At 48.3% G+C, this 18,277-nt stretch overlaps 1 protein-coding gene across 5 annotated transcripts; it reads right to left on the bottom strand.

The window, feature by feature from the left end:
- Nucleotides 1-247: 247 nt before the first annotated feature.
- On the bottom strand, nucleotides 248-12,341 carry LOC116519633 (ADP-dependent glucokinase-like). Of its 5 annotated transcripts, none has more exons than XM_032233615.1 (9): nucleotides 12,221-12,341; nucleotides 11,478-11,618; nucleotides 10,282-10,583; nucleotides 9,097-9,322; nucleotides 5,734-5,796; nucleotides 4,428-4,548; nucleotides 3,610-3,806; nucleotides 2,419-2,517; nucleotides 248-1,121 (listed from the first exon to the last, which is right to left on the bottom strand). In XM_032233615.1, the coding sequence occupies exons 3-9, from the start codon at nucleotides 10,497-10,499 to the stop codon at nucleotides 570-572; spliced, it is 1,476 nt and encodes a 491-aa protein (XP_032089506.1). In that variant the 5' UTR covers nucleotides 10,500-10,583; nucleotides 11,478-11,618; nucleotides 12,221-12,341; the 3' UTR covers nucleotides 248-569. The 5 variants fall into 5 exon arrangements, with proteins under 5 accessions (XP_032089506.1, XP_032089504.1, XP_032089508.1 ...); XM_032233613.1 differs by having other exon boundaries at nucleotides 11,478-11,614; XM_032233617.1 differs by having other exon boundaries at nucleotides 248-1,118; nucleotides 11,478-11,614.
- Between the last annotated feature and the right edge of the window lie 5,936 nt (nucleotides 12,342-18,277).

The following is an 18,277-nucleotide window of genomic DNA, read 5'->3' as shown; positions in this document are numbered from 1 at the left end:
GGAAGCTATCGAAACAGAGAAACACCCCCACAACATGAATAAACGTGACGATAACTCCCGCCTACCAGACATCTGGAAACCAGCCCTAGTCAACAAACGAGCCCCACCCACCACCTAGGCCGTTACAACACAAAACAACAACGGACACACAGCCAGCACCAATCAGCACCAATCTACCAATCATGATACAACCACACAGCCAATCAATCCACTTACTGAAACAAAGCCAGCACTCCACACCCACCCACCAAGATTTATAGAAAGATGGCAGCTCCGACCACGCTTTAAGCCGAAAACACCAGCCTGAAGATGGCGAGTCTTTTTAGAAATCATAGCAAATTAAATGGACTTAATCAAAAATAAATAGAGCGCTTTGCTTTCTCGCTGCAGCTCCTTCAGATGAACCTTCCTCCCTGACCGTTGCGTTGCAAACATTCCTATGGCAATAAATCCAAGTTCTGGATCGCATTTATTGTTCCCCTCTTCCCAGCTCTGGTTCCTGGTCCCATCTGATGTCCAGTCTGTAACCTGCTTGGTCCGAATTTTGGAGCGATCTCTTTATTCAGTGCTTAGTGAGGATAGACTTCGGAATACATGAGTCCTTCGGCAGAGATGGCGTCTCCGAGGCCCACAGTCCGCAGGGGGCTTTTACACACCAGCACCGGGGTGTAATGGAAGGAGATGCCATTCCGGCGCCACACTGATATGGGCTCCTTTGGGTTTAAGGAGACTCTGGAGGCCCCGTCCGTCTTGGAAGTGGCAAACTCCAGTGGTGCCTTCAGGAAGACTTTGTCGGCGTCAATGATCTGGGTGGCACAAGCTTGGGTCCCCGCCACCCTGGCTCCGGCAGCCACCGCCGCCACCTGGTTGGCCCAATACCCATCCACGGTAACCAGGAGGTGGTAGGCCAAAGTATGGAAGTGGATCCGGGTTAAGTCCGAAGCCTTGGCTGAAGTCCTCCCGTGTTCTTTCAAGATCCAGAAAAGGATGTCGCTGACCACGGCCACGTCGGGGACGCCGTTCCAGGAGGCCAACGAGGAGTGAGGTCCCGAGGCTGCCTGGGTGAGGAAGAGCAGCTCTTGCTCGTTCAAACCGATGGAGCTCACGAGAGGGAAGATCTGCTAACAGAGAGACCAAGCGATAGGTTGGCAACGATAGGAGGTCCAACTTCTAAAGATTGAGGCGGGAGGGGGGGGTGTCCAACCTTGGACTTCAGCTTCCAGAATTCGTGCATGGCTGGGCGAGGAATTCTGGAAGTCCACAAGTCTTAAAAAGTGTCCAAGGTGGGAAAACCCCTGGATTAAGGCATACAATATACTGGAAATTAAAGCATAGCTTTGGATCAAGCATGTCAAAAGTCAGCTGGATATCCTTACCAATAGAATAGAATAGAATAACAGAGTTGGAAGGAGACTTGGAGGTCTTCTAGTCCAACCCCCTGCCTAGGCAGGAAACCTTCTACCAATTCAGACAAATGGATATCCAACATAAAGACTTCCAGTGTTGGAGCATTCGCAACTTCTGGAGGCAAATTGTTCCACTGATTAATTGTTCTGACTGTCAGGAAGTTTCTCCTTAGTTGCTTCTCTCCTTGATTAGTTTCCACCCATTGCTTCTTCTCCTGCCTTCAGGGGCTTTGGAGACTAGCTTGACACCCTCTTCTTTGGGGCAACCCCTGAGATATTGGAAGACTGCTATCATGTCTCCCCTGGTCCTTCTTTTATTAAACTATACCTTCCCAGTTCCTGCAACTGTTCTTCCTATGTTTTAGCCTCCAGTTCCCTAATCCTCTTTGTTGCTCTTCTCTGCACTCTTTCTAGAGTCTCCACATCTTTTTTACACCGTGGTGACCAAAACTGGATGCAGTATTCCAAGTGGGGCCTTACCAACGCCTTATAAAGTAGTATTAACACTTCACGTGATCTTGATTCTCTCCCTCTGTTTATGCAGCCTAGAACTGTGTTGGCTTTTTTGGCAGCTGCTGCACATGGCTGGCTCCTATTTAAATGGTTGCCCACTAGGACTCCAAGATCCCCTCTCACAGTTACCACCTATACTGTAGCTGTGCATTTCATTTTTCTTGCCTAACTGTAGAACCTTACTTTTTTCCGCATTGAATTTCATTTTGTTAGATAGCGCCCAATGTTCAAATAATAATTGACTCATAATAAATAATTGACTTTGGGCCCATGGGGTCTGTGGCGACCTGCCTTTTGGTACTGTACGCCTGCATCTCGACCTACGACCATGCGGGTTCCTGACTCATCATATATAAAATAGGCAGGTCGTAATCTCCAACCAAGGTCTTCCCTCCCCGTGAAACAATTTAACTCTGTCTACCGCATCCCAGTTATTTAAATTCATCTCACATCTTCCGTATCGTCTGAAGGTGAGAAGAGACCCCACCATTGTGATTACCTGGTGAATTATGTCTCTCATGAGGTCTGGATCGGTCATACCGGCTAATTCCAGATGGATCGGGACGTCGGTGGGAATGTCAGAAATGGAAGTTACGGCCTGCAGAAACACACACATACACACACCAAACAATTCAGATCAGGAGAAACCAAAGGCATGTGGGAAGACAGCAGAGGGGGGAAACCATCAAATGGGGTGAGCTTCTTTCTGACTGAATGGCTCTTGTGTCAATGAGTGGCTGGGAAACATTCAAACGTATCTCCTTACAGAGCAAAAGAAAAGGTTGGATTCATCTTCCTAGACCAGGGGTTGCCAACCTGTGGCTCTGGAGCCGCATGTGGCTCTTTCATCCTTTGCTGAGGCTCCCTGTCGCTGGTCGGCTCCACAATTGATAGGGCTTTTGGTTAGGACAGGTGGAGGAAAAAGGACGCTGCGCTAGGAGGAGACTCTATGGTGGGGGGAACCGGACTTCTGGTCAGCAGAGGAAAAAGGACGCCACGCTAGGAGGAGACTCTATGGTGGGGAAAACAGACTTCCGGTCGGCAGAGGAAAAAGGATGCCATGCTAGGAAGAGACCCCATGGTGGGAGAACCGGACTTCCGGTTCGCTCCAGAACTGAACGGGGGGCTTCCGGTTACGACCTTTGTGGCTCTTTGAGTGTTTAAGGTTGCCGACCTCTGTCCTAGACCATCATGCTGGATTCCCACTCCCATCATCTTCAGCATGGCAGTCAGGAGATGCGCCAAACTGGAAGATAATGGATTGGACCAGGAGTCGGCAGGCTTTATCCATAAAGGACCAGATCCTGTCCTTCCTCCATCTTTACGGGCATGGCTGACAGATCCCTGGGCCAAGGAGCATGGCAGCCATTGGACAGCATTGGTGCACCAGCGAGGAGGCAGCTGAGAGGCCCAGGATGCTCCATCCTGGCTCTCCCCTCACCTTAGGAGCTTGCTTGAGGCTCAGCCTTGTACCATCTGCTATCGGCCCAAATATTCCAACTCGTGGACCATATAAAAACCGGATGGGCGACATTTGGCCTGCAAGCCCATCATTTGCCAATCTCTGGACTGCAGCATGTATCACTCCCAGCACCCTGACGATAAAAGCTACATCTGAAGTCCTTTTTAAGTAACCAAATATTTACGGGGAAATTTTGGAAAGAGAAAGGCAAAGCACTTCGGATCTCACCTCTCGGAGCCTCCTCTGGCGTAGCTCTCTGGTCTGACCTTCCATCATATGGAAGCCCGAAAGCACCACCAGATCTGGCTGAAATTCCTCCAGGCTGGATACAAAGACTTCTAGCATGTTCATGGCCCCGTTGGACAGGTCGTGGGAGAAGATGAATCGGTTGGCGTTGGGGGCTCTCAGCTCTCCCCATTCTTCACCTGATGAGCACATTCCCCACCCCCCAAGACAAAAAGCCCACATTACACAGAATCTTTGCATTCGCGACTCTGTAAACCCCTTAGAGAGGGCTGTAAAGCACTGTAAAGTGGTATATAACTCTAAACGCTTTTGCTATTGATATAATCAATCTGTGATGTGATGACCAAACCTGAACCCAAGATCTAATGGTTAAGCAGTGGATTCGTGATGGTGTCCTGGTTACAACCAGGGTTGTTCATTGGACACATCCGTGCTGTGTTCCTCAACCTTGGTGACCGTTAAAACCTGGCTGTTCCGGCAGGCCTGGGGCTGTTGACCTTAGTGTTAAGGTCCAGCCCCGCTTAGAACGTATGTGTGTTGTGAACTTTAAACTATTTTTTACTTATTTTGCTTTTCTTTTTTCTTCTTTCGTTGTAAGCCGCCCGGAGTCCCCCAGGATTGGGCAGCCTATAAATTTAATAAATGAAATGAAATGAAATGACTTGAAGACATGTGGACTTGAAGCTGAGTGCTTAAGTCTTCACGTAGCCAAGGTAGTTAGTAATTATAATACATTAATAATGATACTCCTTTACGCTGTTCCACCAATGACCTTTTTTGGATCTTCAACAAGCACATACCTGCTTGGTATTCCAAAATAAGATGATATTCATCTAATTCTTGCAGTGATTCCGGAGGGACCATTACGTTCTCGTCAAGCAATTCGTGAAGCTTGGGCCCAATTGGGCCACAAAGTAGAACCTACAAGAAAAACAGAACGGCAATAACTTCCCGCAAACTTAACTGCATTCTTTTCGGATTTCCCCATTTTGATCCTGGTCATTTAGAGGCGATGGGCATGCTGGCAAAAACATTACCCTATTGATGAATTAAAAACAGGACCTAAAAATCCATCACGCATGTCTGCAGAGCTACATTTCTTTTTTCGGGGTTCTGTTGCTGAAGATCTAAATTTGGTGAGCAGACGGATGTCACTGTGCCTGTATTATCGTAATACAGAGAGGTATTACGATAGTACAGACACTACAATAATACAGGTAAATTATATCGTGTTTCCCTGAAAATAAGACAGGCTCTTATTTTCGTTTGACCAACGAAAGAAATAAGCACTTGGCCTTATCTTCGTGGAGGCCTTATTATTTTTGTGGTGCAGGAGGCGGCGAGCGTGGTCACCTCATGGCTGCTGCTGCGTTGCAATATTTTCGGGCAGGGCTTATTTTAGCGCATGCGCTCAAAAGTCCGATTGGGCTTATCATCTGGGGAGGACTTATTTTCAGGGAAACTGTTGTGGCCCAGCAGGAGCCGTTGGAGCTGCCACCAGACTCCGACAGCGAGGGGCCCTATGAGTCGGCCCTGGAGGATGTGGAGGAGCCGGGACAGGGTTCCGACTCCGAGCAGGGCGCAGAGAGACTGGTTGGCCACCAGGTGGCGCCTGAGCCTTGGACCAGTGGGGAGGAGACAAGGGAGAGTGATCCAGAAACCAGCAGTGAGTTGTTCCTGGATGCACGCCATCAAAGAGCTACTCGGGCGTCAAGAACAATTACACAAGTACTGGAGGTAATTGCGCTCAGCTGGTGGTCATTAGGCTCCTCTCCAGACTATAAAAAAGACTGCTTGTGACACGCCCTTCTTGCAGAAGTCAACTCATTGACTAAAGAGAACGTAACTAACTTGGCAGGCCTGGATTGCTGCCAAGGTTTGTCTGAATTGCTGCCAAGGTTTGTCGGACTTGCTGCCAAGGTCCTTATCTGTTTGTTTGCTTGGCTTTCAGCCACTGAGATTCTGGTCTTGCTATTAAAGGACATTCTAATTAAGCTTGTCTCGGCTTTCGTTACTGGACGGAGGAGGGGGTCAGAACAGAAACAGGGTAGAAAAAACCAGTGGGACAATACAGTGTACAGTTACAGGCAAAAGAACAAAGTTTACCTTTAAGTCTGGATGAGATGCGATTTTCTGGCCAATGAGAGCAGCATTTCCTCCAACATACAACTGCAAGAGAGTAAGAAGTCACTGAACCTCCCTCTCCAGTGAGGGGGCATGGTTAAGTCTTTGGCCAGTACCATCAGACAGGGAGATAGGTGGCATTTTAAAAACTGACCAATTACATGCAAGTATAAGGGTTCACCGGTCATTTCCCAGTTCTGCAGATATCTGCGCAGGAAATTTTACAAGGGCACAAAATTGAAGATGCAAATCTAGACAGCAGACTAAAAAGCAGAGACATCCCCCTGCCAACAAAATTGCATCTAGTCAAGGCGACGGTTTTCCCGTTGCAATGGATGGCTGTGAAAGTTGGACCATAAGAAAGGCTGAGCGCCAAAGAATGGAGGCCTTTGAACTCTGGTGCTGGAGAAGACTCCTGTGAGTCCCTTGGACTGCAAGGCCATCCAACCGGTCAGTCCTAGAGGAGATCAACCCTGACTGCTCTTTAGAAGGCCAGATCCTGAAGATGAAACTCAAAATACTTTGGCCACCTAATGAGAAGGAAGAACTCCCTGGAGAAGAGCCTCATGCTGGGAATGATGGAGGGCAAAAGAAGAAGGGGACGGCGGAGAATGAGGTGGCTGGATGGAGTCACCAAAGCAGCAGGCATGAGCTTGAATGGACTCTGGAAGATGATAGAGGACAGGAAGGCCTGGATAAACTTTGTCCATGGGGTCGCGATGGGTCGGACACGACTTCGCAACTAACAATTGTTGAGATCCTTCCAGGGAAAGTGAGGAGACCTTGGCCTTTCCCTAAACCAAAGACTTGGTTTTTAGGATACCACAGGACACTAATTTATATATGTGCGCATGATAATAAACAAACACTCCTCCACCAAATAAAGACTACTATATATTAGCTGCCAAAATCCAGAAATCAGAACAGTGCAGCCAAGAGGTTCACGCTTCTTTTCAGGTATCTGCCCCAAAGCCCACCTTTGTTATGAAGGCACGACTTTTTCTGGCTGTAATGAGTCACAAGTTTCCTGGTTTCTGGAACAGGCCCTTCACCACGACACCAAACTAGCTCTCCAGTTGGCCAATCCCCCACATCAATACTTCTCCTTTGTACTGTACTGCCACCAAAACAGAGGGTAGGCTTAAAGAGAGGGTTCCAGTGGAATAAAATAAATACAAGATGGAAAGGCTAATTTTTTAAAAGACAGAGGGGCTTGGCAGGGGGACCAAGCAAAGATGAAGCGTGTCTTTGCAGGTGTTGTAAAGAGAGGAGAAAGGAAAAGAAAAAAGGAGGGAGACCCTCACAGGAATCAAGGGAATCCATAAAATCCCCCTCCCAGGTCTTGCACCCCATATAAGCACTAATCTGCCCAGCCTGGGACCCCATAACATGCCCCCCCTCCAGGCTCCTACACCCCAATGGACTCCAGAGGATGGTAGGGGACAGGAAGGCCTGGAGGAACATTGTCCATGGCTTTGCAATGGGTCGGACATGAGAGTGGGGGAGGAGGATAGTGAGAACAGGCAGGATTGTTTGCTAAGTTCTCCTGATTATGAATTCTCAGTTCCTGGATATATCTCTTTATTCAAGCTTTCTGTTTCTTGACATATTTGCTGACTCTTGCAGCTATTTTCAGTTCTTCGTTGCTTTCAGTTTTATTTTAGCTGTCTCATCCGCTGGGCATATTCATTCGATGAAGAACAGAATGCAAACTCAATTTTAAAGAAAAAGGCAACTAATCTCGACAAGCAAACACTCCCACTGCCCAGAGAGGGCCAGTAGTTTTGCCTACTTCCAGAAACACATTCTGGATCAGCATCAGATATCATCTAATTCCAGTCTGCTATTAAACACCCCCCCCCCCCCCAAATAAGTACAAATGAGATAACTGTGTGCTTGTTTGTATAGAACCGGGGAAAACGGACGTACAAATAAGAGTTCCTTTAACCTCGTGCAAAAGCCCTCCAACCTCTCAAAGGTCTCGTAAACGCAAGCGTGATAAAATGAAGAATTTTAAACGCCTGACCCAAATTCAAAGTGAGATTGAGCAATGATAAAATAAGCTGTCAACTCACAGTGGATTTAGAGCTGCCTGTGCATTTGGCAGCCGCCAAATAGCATGACTTTGCAGAAATTTACATACCAGTAACTGTAAATTTTAGGAGATTCACTATCGGCCTGAAATTATTGAAGAAACACTGGATTAAGGTAGCCTTGGAAAACTAGCATGCTCTGTAGCACCAGGATGGATAAAAATTGATGATTATAAATACATATATATTCAAAAAATCATATATATTTTTTTAAAACAAATTTTTTAAATTTTTATCAAATGTATTTTAGTAAAACGCTTTTGGAGTAAAAAAATCTAACCAAAGATAGTTTTCTATTTAAGATACATCAATAATTTAGTTTATTCAACATGAAATAGAGCTTAGTTATGTACCATAAGGAGGCTGTATATTCTGCAATATTGGGACTGTCGGTGACTTGACAGTGGGTCAGAGGAGGGGCCACCGCGGGACGGAGATGATAGTCGCTCTTTAAAAATGATGAATTAAAGCGAGTTGATTTAAATCAAATCCACCCTGCTGGGCACTTTCACATTTTCATCCTTTAAACCAGCAGAACAATGGTTAAAGGTTTAATTTAAAAAGTTGATTTGCTGACACCAATTTCATCCTCACACATTTGAATAGATTGATGGATGGATAGGCTGTTCTGACCGAGGCTTCCCAAGAGCCTGAAGCAAACTCCTTGTCCCGACAAAAACCCCTTTTATTAATTAACTGTGAATTCTGTTCATTCACATCCAGCGAAGTCTTTCAAGGGAGGATTTACAGTCACAGACCTTATCTGGCTTGGAGAGCTGCCAGGCCGAGATCTGCAGAACTTGGCAAGGAGTCTCGGAGAGTCACAAACTAATTAAGCGAACTAATTGTCTCCTGCAAACTCCCCTCCCCTTTCACTCCTCTTATTTGCTCTGGGAGGGGCCATTCATTGTCCACCTCTGGCCTTACTCCCAAGTCGACCTCTGTTCTTTAGCTCTTCCCTTCATCTGGCAGCTCTGCACATGCTCATACTGGGAACAGGCTCCAGCTGTTCTTCTGCCTCACTGATGTCTGACTCCGAAGGCAGCTGATATCTGGCATATGGCTCTGTCCCCCTCTCTGCCTCCGACACAGAGCCCTCCTCAGAGCCTTCCCCAGACTCCAGGACTGGCCCAGGTTCCTCCCCAACCTCCTCACTCTCCGAATCTGCTGGCATCTGCTCCACAGGCCACTGGCAGGCCACAACAGATACCCACTGAACCAGGTGGACTTCCTTGCCAAGGCAAGAGCTCACCTGTGCGCCAGGATAACTGGACGCCGTTTGCGCGATGCGGTGGAAGGCATCGGCGTCGTTGAAGAACCGTTCCGCAGCAGCCCCATTCCCCATAAAATGGACGAAGGCTTCTTCCAGTTCAGCAGCGGAACGCAAGACCGAATGGTCTTTCCCAACCTCACCGCGGAAGCCGAGGGCCTGCAGCAGCTTCACCCCGGAGAGCACCACATCCACACAGGCATTGACCCTGAAGAAAAAGGGAGAAGGGGTCATCTCGGGCCAAGGCTCCGGACAAAACCCTCCCATTCGTTGATGAAATTTCATCAATGGTTAGAGAACAAAAAGGGAAACTTGAAAAAAAAGGAGATTAAAGAAGAATAGAAAACATTTTAAGATAGAGGTATAAATAAGATGATGTTAGTATGAAGAGGAGCTTTAATGCTATTATATTTTTATTAGAAGATACGTTAAGAGGAAAATGAGGAGGTTAATGATGTTCAATTGCTTAATATACTATAGTTTTAAGATTAGAAAAATTAATATTGATGTGTATTTGTATTTGTATTTTGTATTTTATTATTTGTATGCTGCCCTTCTCCGGGAGGACTCAGGGCGGCGAACAATTCAAGGGGGAAAAAAAGGGGGAACATAAAAGACAAAATACAAATAATAAAAGTAGACAACAGTCGCACAACCATACATGTCGAGAGGGGAGGGAACTCATCACCCCCAGGCCTGCCAGCAAAGCCAGGTTTTGACGGCTTTTCGGAAGGCCTGGAGAGAGGTGAGGGTCCGAATCCCTGCAGGGAGTTCATTCCAGAGGGCCAGAGCTGCCACAGAGAACCATGTGAATGGTTATAAATGCTGAAGGCTGTTGCGCAGAGGTATTTGCACCCAGACAACACACTGTTTAAGGAAAGACAGAGTGTTTATATGTTGAAAAATAAAAAACCTTTTATTAAGAAAAACCCTCCCATTCGCACGGCGTCTTCTGCCTTAGAATGGATGACAATTGTACTTTGGAAAAACGAAGACCAGGCCTCACACACACACACACCGAAAATTCCCCATGATGAAAATTCCCCATGATGACCTTGTGCCATAATTCCAACTCTTATGCTGATAACACAAAACCTCAAGAGCCGTTAAATTTGGGATGTTCTTCAACTCTACATCACCCCAAGGAATCGGTCGATCACTCCTTACCCCACAGCAACTCTGTTCCATTGCTTGGCCGGCCGGGTGATGACGGCATCCCAGGCCTCTGCCATGCTGCCTTCTGGGGACCCCAGGTCCCCCCGAAGTTGGTACAGGAAGGGCCCCGAGAGATGCTCCCACAGGAAATCCGGCCAAGCGGGATCCAGCCAGAAGACAGAGCCGGTGGCCAGGGCCAACACAGCCACACACAGGGCCTTGTGCCACATGGCGAAGCCTTGGACTCTACCGAGAGGCTGGCGGCAGTCGAAGCGGGTTCAGGGGTCACCATCCATCTGGGAACAGATCCCACTCTGAAGAGAAAGAAGAGGAAGCCAATAAGCGGAGTATCCGGCCTGCAGTTTTCTTGTGGCTCTTTGGCCAGCCACGCTTTCTATTATTCTACTATGCCTTTTCTATGGTGGGAAAATGGGAGGGAGGATAGTACGGAGTTTAGATGCTATGTAGCCATAACAACATTCTTTCTAGAAAGCCAAGGTCATCTTTTGTCTCTGCACCTCTGCACCTGACCGGAACTGGATGGGTGGAACTGCCAGCAGGGCAGTGGAAGATTGGACCATGGGATGGACTGGTGGATGTGGGGGCGAGATCTTGAACTTTCAACTGGGCGGGGGGAACCTGGAAGCTTTCAGATTCAGGTTTCCCCAGATGTGCCAACATGTCATAAATTGGAACTTTGAGCAATACTTTGCCTTGGACTCTGATTTATTTTTACGGTGGGTCATTTCCCCTTCTTAGGGGGAGAATTCCAGATGTTTCCGTTCTCAGTGGTGGCTTCGTTTGGTACTTTGGCAACTTGAAAACAAGAGAAAGAGGAATGGCAGGTGGAAGGGAGGGGTGGGAATTGCAAAAAGCAGAAGAAAAAATTCAAACAGCGATGACTACCAGCTTTGCAATGGCCTGTACGGGATTTAAAAGTAACTGGGTTTTATTATTTTTATTATACAGGTAGGCCGCGACTTACAATCCCCCCCAACGGAGCCCCAAATTTCTGTTGTTACGTGAGACGTTTGTTAAGTGAGTTTTGGCCCCTGTCACAGTTGTTAAGTGGATCACTGCAGCAACCTAGTTGTTAAGTGAATCCGGTTTTCTCCATTGACTTGGCTGGTCAGAAGGTCACCATAGATGACTGATGACCTTGGGAGGGACACAGCAAAGGTCGTAAGCACGAACCAGTTGCCAAGTACCTGATTTTGGATCACAAGATCCTGGGGGATGCTTCCAAGGTCATTAAGGTCCGAAGTCCCCTTTTCTCCAGTGCCGTCGTAACTTTGAACAGTCGCTAAATGAGTTGTAGGTCGAGGACTCCTTAGCTTTGGCGATCCTGCCTTACCAAAGAAACAGTTTGGCTTTGTGAATGAGTATTATTCACTTTTGAGGGCGGTGTGTGTGTGTGAGAGAGAGAGGTCTGTGGATGATGGGTTTTTTTAGTCCTTAAGCATCTGGATCGCGCCGCTGTCTGGAGGTCTCGCGGGTTGGGGATGATGGGAGAGGCAGAAGAGCCCATCTCCAGGGGAAAGAGGCTGTCATGGCTGGGGATAATGGGAGCTGCAGAAAGGGAAAGGGCTTGGGACGATGGGGGCTGTAGTCCAGGAAAGAAGGGCAAGCGGGCTGGGGATGATGGGAGGTGCAGTTGCATAAGTCCGGAAGTCGATAGGAAGAAAGGAAGGGGTTGAGATGCTGGGAGAAAAGGAAGGGAGCATGTTGGCTGGGGATGATGGGCGGCTGGGAACCATGCCCAAGCCCATCTGGGGAAGGCTAGGAGGAAGGGGGTGGGGATGATGGGCTCTGGAGTACTACTCGAGGTCCTACAGGGGATCCTGCCTCCCCCCCCCCCTTCCACTGCCAAGCAGGAACCCCGGATTTCTGCCTCCCTCCCGCCGAGAGACCCGGGGAGGCCTGGCAGCAGGAGAGCCGCAGGGAGAGTTACCGTCCTGGGCCGCCTTCGGCTGGGGGCTCCGTCCTGCCGCCGCCACCACGTTCCACCGCGGGCGCCCGCTACGCCGTTTGCGTCCCTCTGCCGCGCCGCCCCGCGCCCGCCGCCGTAACTTTCAGTAGGGAATAAGCGGAGCTCCCTGCGGAAGCGGCGTAGCGCCGTCGGAAGGGGCGCCTCTCGAGGGCGCAGCGGCCTTTCCAGAATGCGGCAACGGAAGCGTAAAAGCCTTCGGGCGGAATATACCAACTTTCCGCAAAAACGTGGGGGGGGGAATTGAAAACGACTAGGAAAGAATACGAATCGTACAATAAGCGGATGGGATAAAAGGAAGCCCAGCCTTTTTCGGAATAAACCATTGGGAAGCGGCGGGGGGGGGGGTAAACCATGAGACTATATAAAGGGCGAGACGGCGTGATGTAGGGCGGTTTTTATGATGTTTCTCCTCCTTCCCAGCTTGCATCGGTAACACAGATTTGGTCTGATGGCTCTCTCCGTCCAGAGAGGCGAGATTTAAAACGTGCATCCATCATGCCTTTGCTAACCTTGGCTCCCATTCAGCAAAGCGGTTCAGAATCAGCGAAATTTAGGAATAGAATAGAAGAACAGAGTTGGAAGGGACCTTGGAGGTCTTCTAGTCCAACCCCCTCCTTAGGCAGGAAACCCTATACCGGTCCAGACAAATGGCTATCCAACATCTTCTTAAAGACTTCCAGCGTTGGGGCATTCACAACTTCTGGAGGCAACTTCTGTTCCACTGATTAATTGTTCTCACTGTCAGGAAGTTTCTCCTTAGTTCTAAGTTGCTTCTCTCCTTGATTAGTTTCCACCCATTGCTTGTTGTTCTACCCTCAGGTGCCTTGGAGAATAGCTTGACTCCCTCTTCTTTGGGGCAACCCCTGAGATATTGGAAGACTGCTATCATGTCTCCCTTGGTCCTTCTTTTCATTAAACTAGACCTATCCAATTCCTGCAACCGTTCTTCATATGTTTTAGCCTCCAGTCCCCGAATCCTCTTTGTTGCTCTTCTCTTCAGAGCTGAAGAAGCTTCTTGGATGAGAAGCAAAATGTCTTCAAAGAAAAAACAGAAAGCCCCAATTGCCCTTTAAAAAAAAGAACTTTGGGGATTTGCAAGCGATTCTTACGCTAAATGCTCATAGCAGCCTTCCCACAGCCATGCCTTCAGAATTTGGGTGTTTGGCAACGCATGTATTTAAAACAGTTGCAGTATCCTGGAGTCATGTGATAGCCACTTTTATAGTTGAACAGAGTCAGAAGGGACCTTGTAGGTCATCTAGTCCAACCCCCCCCCACCCAAGCAGGAGACCCTACCCCATTTCTAACTGATGGCAGTCCAGTCTCTTCTTCAAAGTCTCAAGTGATGAAGCTGCCACAACTTCCGAAGGCAACTTCTGTTCCATGGGTTGATTGTTCTCAGTGTCAGAAAAATTCCTCCTTATTTCCAGGGTGAATCTCTCCAGTTTCCATCCATTATTCCTTGTCTGACCTTCGGGTGCTTTGGAAAATAGCTTGACCCCCTTCCTCCTCTCTATAGCAGCCCCTCAAATATTGGAAGGCTGCTATCCTGTTTCCCCTGGTCCTTCTCTTCACTAGACTAGCCAGGCCCAGTTCCTGCAACCGTTCATCATATGTTTTAGCCTCCAGTCCCCTCATCGTCCTGGTTGCTCTTCTCTGCACTCTTCCTAGAGTCTCAACATCTTTTTTATAGTGTGGTGATCAAAACTGGATGCAGTACTCCAGGTGTGGCCTTACTAGGGCTTTATAGAGTGGTACTAGTACCACACTTGATCTTGATTGTATCCCTCTGTTAATGCAACTGAGGATTGCATTGGCTTCTTTTGGCTGCCGCTGCACACTGCTGGCTCATATTTTTAGCTGGTTGTCCACTAAGACTCCTGTCACAGTTGCTACACTTGCAACCTTTCCAACAAGAAAGTCAACGAGAAAAGCCTGATTTGAATTGAATTGAATTGAATTGAATTTATTGAATTTCTATGCCGCCCTTTTCCCCAAAGGGGACTCAGGGCGGCTCACAATCCAAGTCAAGGGGGGAGGGGTACAAATAAGGAATAAAAAAGACGAACAGAACAATACACAATTTAAAAGCACACAGCAACCATACCATTTGAGGGGGGACAAAAGCTCATTAGCCTGTCGGAACAGCCAGGTTTTAAGGGCTTTGTGGAAGGCCTGGAGGGTGGTGAGGGTTCGAATCTCCACGGGGAGTTCGTTCCAGAGGGTCGGAGCAGCCACAGAGAAGGCTCTCCTCCGGGTGGTCGCTAGTCGGCACTGGGCAGCGGATGGAATTCGGAGGAGGCCTAATCTGTGGGATCTGATTGGTCTATTGGAGCTGATTGGCAGCAGGCGGTCTCTCACTTAATGACTGCAGAATTCACTTAACAAATGTCGTCAAACCGGGTGCAACTCACTTAACAATCACCTCATTTAGCAACAGAAATTCTCAACTCCGTTACGGTCCTAGTTTAGAACTACCTGTATACGATAAGCATTCATGAAACAAATGGTGGCTTATAAACATCCACGTTACAATAAAAAGGGATTTTTTTCCCTTCCCCAGTCAGTAGAACTGTCTGTGGTCCAGTTGGAGGTTTTACATTTGCAAAGATCAACCGTTCTAAAAAAAAAAAAAGCTTCCCTTTTATTTGCAAATCCTTGCTTTTCGGTACTGCCTTTCTCCTTTCTCCTTTTGTGATATTCCCCCACCCCACCTACTTGGGGCTTGAATTGTTGTGTTTGTTCTTTAAAGCCGTAAAGAAAAATGAAGCGAAAAAGCACGTTAAGAAATATCCCCCTCCGTGCTTTTCATTAGCTGTTGGTTTCTCTTCCAGAACTCCCCTCCCGCCTTCTCCAGCCTTTGCAGCCTCCCGAAAAATCAAAGATATATATAACACCTGGGAAGGGAAATTGCCCTGGAGAAACCCTTAATAAAGCTCACAATCTTTTTTACTATAAGCTACGGTAAATTTCACTGAAGTGGCGAAGATGGAGAACCGAGCCCCCTGAAGAAGCAAAGCAGGCATTTTATCCGGTGGCTGCAGAACACAACTCAGTCATCCCATTTCTCACATAACCGTTTGGTCCCCTTAGATACAGGTGACGGATCAGTGACAGGCAGCAGAGGCTTACCTATCCATCACCGCCAGAACGGGGAATTTACGGCCCTTGCGAAAATAAGGCTGGCTGGAAATTGCTCCGATCAGACCCATGGCTAAAAAAAAGGCAAGCTTTTTTTCTTACACCGGCAGTCAAGCGAAGTCTACCTGCAAATAGGAAGGCCGGCACCGATCAATCAATCAGAATAGAGAGTGGAGAAAGGGACCTTGGAGGTCTTCTAGTCCAGCGGTCACCAACTGGTGGCCCGCGAGAAAATTTTTGGTGGTCCGTAGAAGGATTATTTGCATTTTTTTATATGGTACTAAATCAGGGGTCCTGGAGCACCTGGGATGGATACGTGCAATGAATGTTTGTGCTGTTGCAGAGAATCTCCCCCCCTCGGGGTCTTTTTGTGAGGGTCGGAGGCAGTGGTGGGATTCAAAATTGTTTACTACCAGTTCTTTGGCATGGCTTGGCAGGCGTGGCTTGGTGGACATGGCAGGGGAAGGATACTGTAAAAAATCCATTCCCTCTCACTCCAGGGGAAGGATATTGCAAAATCCCCATTCCCTCTCCATTCCAGGAGGAAGGATACTGCAAAATATCCATTCCCTACGTACTCCAGGGGAAGGATACTGCAAAATTCCCATTCCCTCCCCACTCCAGGGGAAGGATACTGCAAAATCTCCCTTCCTTCCCCACTCTTGGGGAAGGATACTGTAAAATCCCCATTCCCATCCCACTCCAGGGGAAGGATACTGTAAAATCCCCATTCCCTCCCCACTCCAGGGGAAGGATATTGCAAAATCCCCATGCCCTCCTCATTCCAGGAGGAAGGATACTGCAAAATATCCATTCCCTATATACTCCAGGGGAAGGATACTGCAAAATCCCCATTCCCTCCCCACTCCAGGGGAAGGATATTGCAAAATCCCCATTCCCTACCGATCAGCTGGGACTTGGGAGGCAGAGAATAGGTGGGGGCGGGGCCAGCCAGAGATGGGATTTGCCGGTTCTCCGAACTACTCAAAATTTCCTGCCTTTGGATGCTTTGGAAAATAAGCCAAGCCCATCTTCTTTGTGGCGACCCCTCAAATATGGGAAGGCCCCTCAAATCATGTCACCCCTGGTCCTTCTCTTCATTAAATTAGGCATACCCAATTCTGGCAACCATTCTTCTTCACATGTTTCGGCTGAATGACCATGCCGTTCGGTTTAACAACTGCAGTGATTCATTTCACCGCGGCCAAAACCAGGTGGCAGAATCAGGCGTGACTCACTCAACAACCGCCTCGCGAAGCCACAGAAGTCCTGGCTCTCCAGTTTTGGCCGTGAGCCAAGGAGTATCTGCATCGGTGCGCCTGACTTCCAGGAATTTCATGGCTGGCCTTGGCTGAGCAGCCAGAGGAAAAAAACGGTGCCAGGGTTATTTTATTGGAGTTGCCAGATTAATTTTCACTTGTCACCTAAACAGGATACACAAGCCTCCTTTTGCAAATGGGCTGTCAGCTGCAAGGAAGAACTCTTTCCTTGACGCCCCGCTGGGCTGCTAATTATACCGCAAAGTGTTAATGGCAGAACACGTCCAACAGCTACAACTGTAAAACGCGTGACAGTTTCGCAGTCACTCACATTGTACTCGACAAGGTGCACTGTCTTTTTTTTTTTGTCAATGAATGCGATAACGTCGCTGAAGCCGCCTTGTCAATATTTGGAATTTAGGACTGAACTGGGAGCCACCGAGCTTCTCAGCCCGGAAATCGGAATCACACCTGTTCCGGAAAGTTTGACTATCCCGACTGGTGATGGGCAATGAAGAAATCCTTCCAAACCTCCCTTCCTTCTTCCTTCCCTCCTTCCCACTTAACAATAGCACTTAGACTTATACACCACTTCACGGTGCTTTCCAGCCCTCTCTAAGGAGTTTACAGAGTCAGCCTCTTGCCCCCAACAATCCTCATTTTGCCAACCTCAGAAGGATAGAAGGCTGAGTCAACCTTGAGCCTGTCAGGATTGAACTGCTGGCAGTGGGCAGAATTAGCCTGCAATACTGCATTCTAATCACTGTGCCATCGCAATCCTCCCTCCCTCCTTCCTACTTACAATAGACTTTTATACCGCTTCCCAGTGCTTTACAGCCCTCCCTAAGCCAGTGGTGGGTTGCAGGCGGTACGCCCTGGTACAGCCGGAGCCAGCCTGGAGCACCGGATACTATTCCGTTACGGTGCTCCAGAGGGCCCGCCCAAGCTCCTTACCGGTTTTTTAAGTCTTCTGTGCTTCCCCGCATGTGCACGCCGCATACAGCGGCTGCACGACACTCCGCTGAGCAGCTGGAGTGTTGCAGAGGTGCTAAGACGCATGGGCGCGCTGCGTGCATCCATGTGGACGCCGTCGGGCCCGTTCCAACCATACCAATTGGAACAGGATCCGCAACCCACCGCTGCTCTAAGCGGTTTACAAAGTCAGCCTTTCTTAATGAATGCGTTGACCTGTTGAGATCGGCCAAATTCATTGGGAGGGTTTGTTTAATTCTCCTTATTCATGCCTGAGGAAGCTTAGGGGCTCAAGGAAGGGGTTTTCTGCCTGCATCAAACAATCAACGTATCGATGGCCTGTTTAGAACGTGGTTGGGAAGTCAATGGCCTTGGGAGAATCCAGGTTTTCAGACAGCAGGGCGCTCCTGCAGTGCGCTGGGCAAACACCAGAGGGCGCTCTGCCCTTTCCCTTTCCTGACTCCCTTTCTGGTATTCCCGACATGGCAAACCCTGTTTTCCTCGCAGATTTGATGGCCACGTTTCATATTTCATGGATTAGTAACGGCAGACAGCATGAAACGGGCGATCTCAAGCCGAAAGCGGGGACTGAAGGCTTCATCGTGAGGCGCCCGTAAATTGAAAGGGATGATGGTGAGGGATCCAG

Source organism: Thamnophis elegans, chromosome 16 (assembly GCF_009769535.1).
Source record: "Thamnophis elegans isolate rThaEle1 chromosome 16, rThaEle1.pri, whole genome shotgun sequence".
NCBI lineage: Eukaryota > Metazoa > Chordata > Lepidosauria > Squamata > Colubridae > Thamnophis > Thamnophis elegans.
The sequence above is the reverse complement of the archived record's forward strand: the minus strand, read 5'-3'. Positions and strand labels throughout refer to the sequence as shown.

Coding starts and splice junctions, on each gene's coding strand:
- LOC116519633 (XM_032233615.1), bottom strand. CDS start 10,499: ATGTGGCACAAGGCCCTGTGTGTGGCTGTGTTGGCCCTGGCCACCGGC. Junction 5,797..9,096: donor CCAGTTATCCTGGCGCACAG/GTGAGCTCTTGC, acceptor ACTCTCTTGCAG/TTGTATGTTGGAGGAAATGC. Junction 2,518..3,609: donor GCCAGAGGAGGCTCCGAGAG/GTGAGATCCGAA, acceptor GTGTTTCTGCAG/GCCGTAACTTCCATTTCTGA.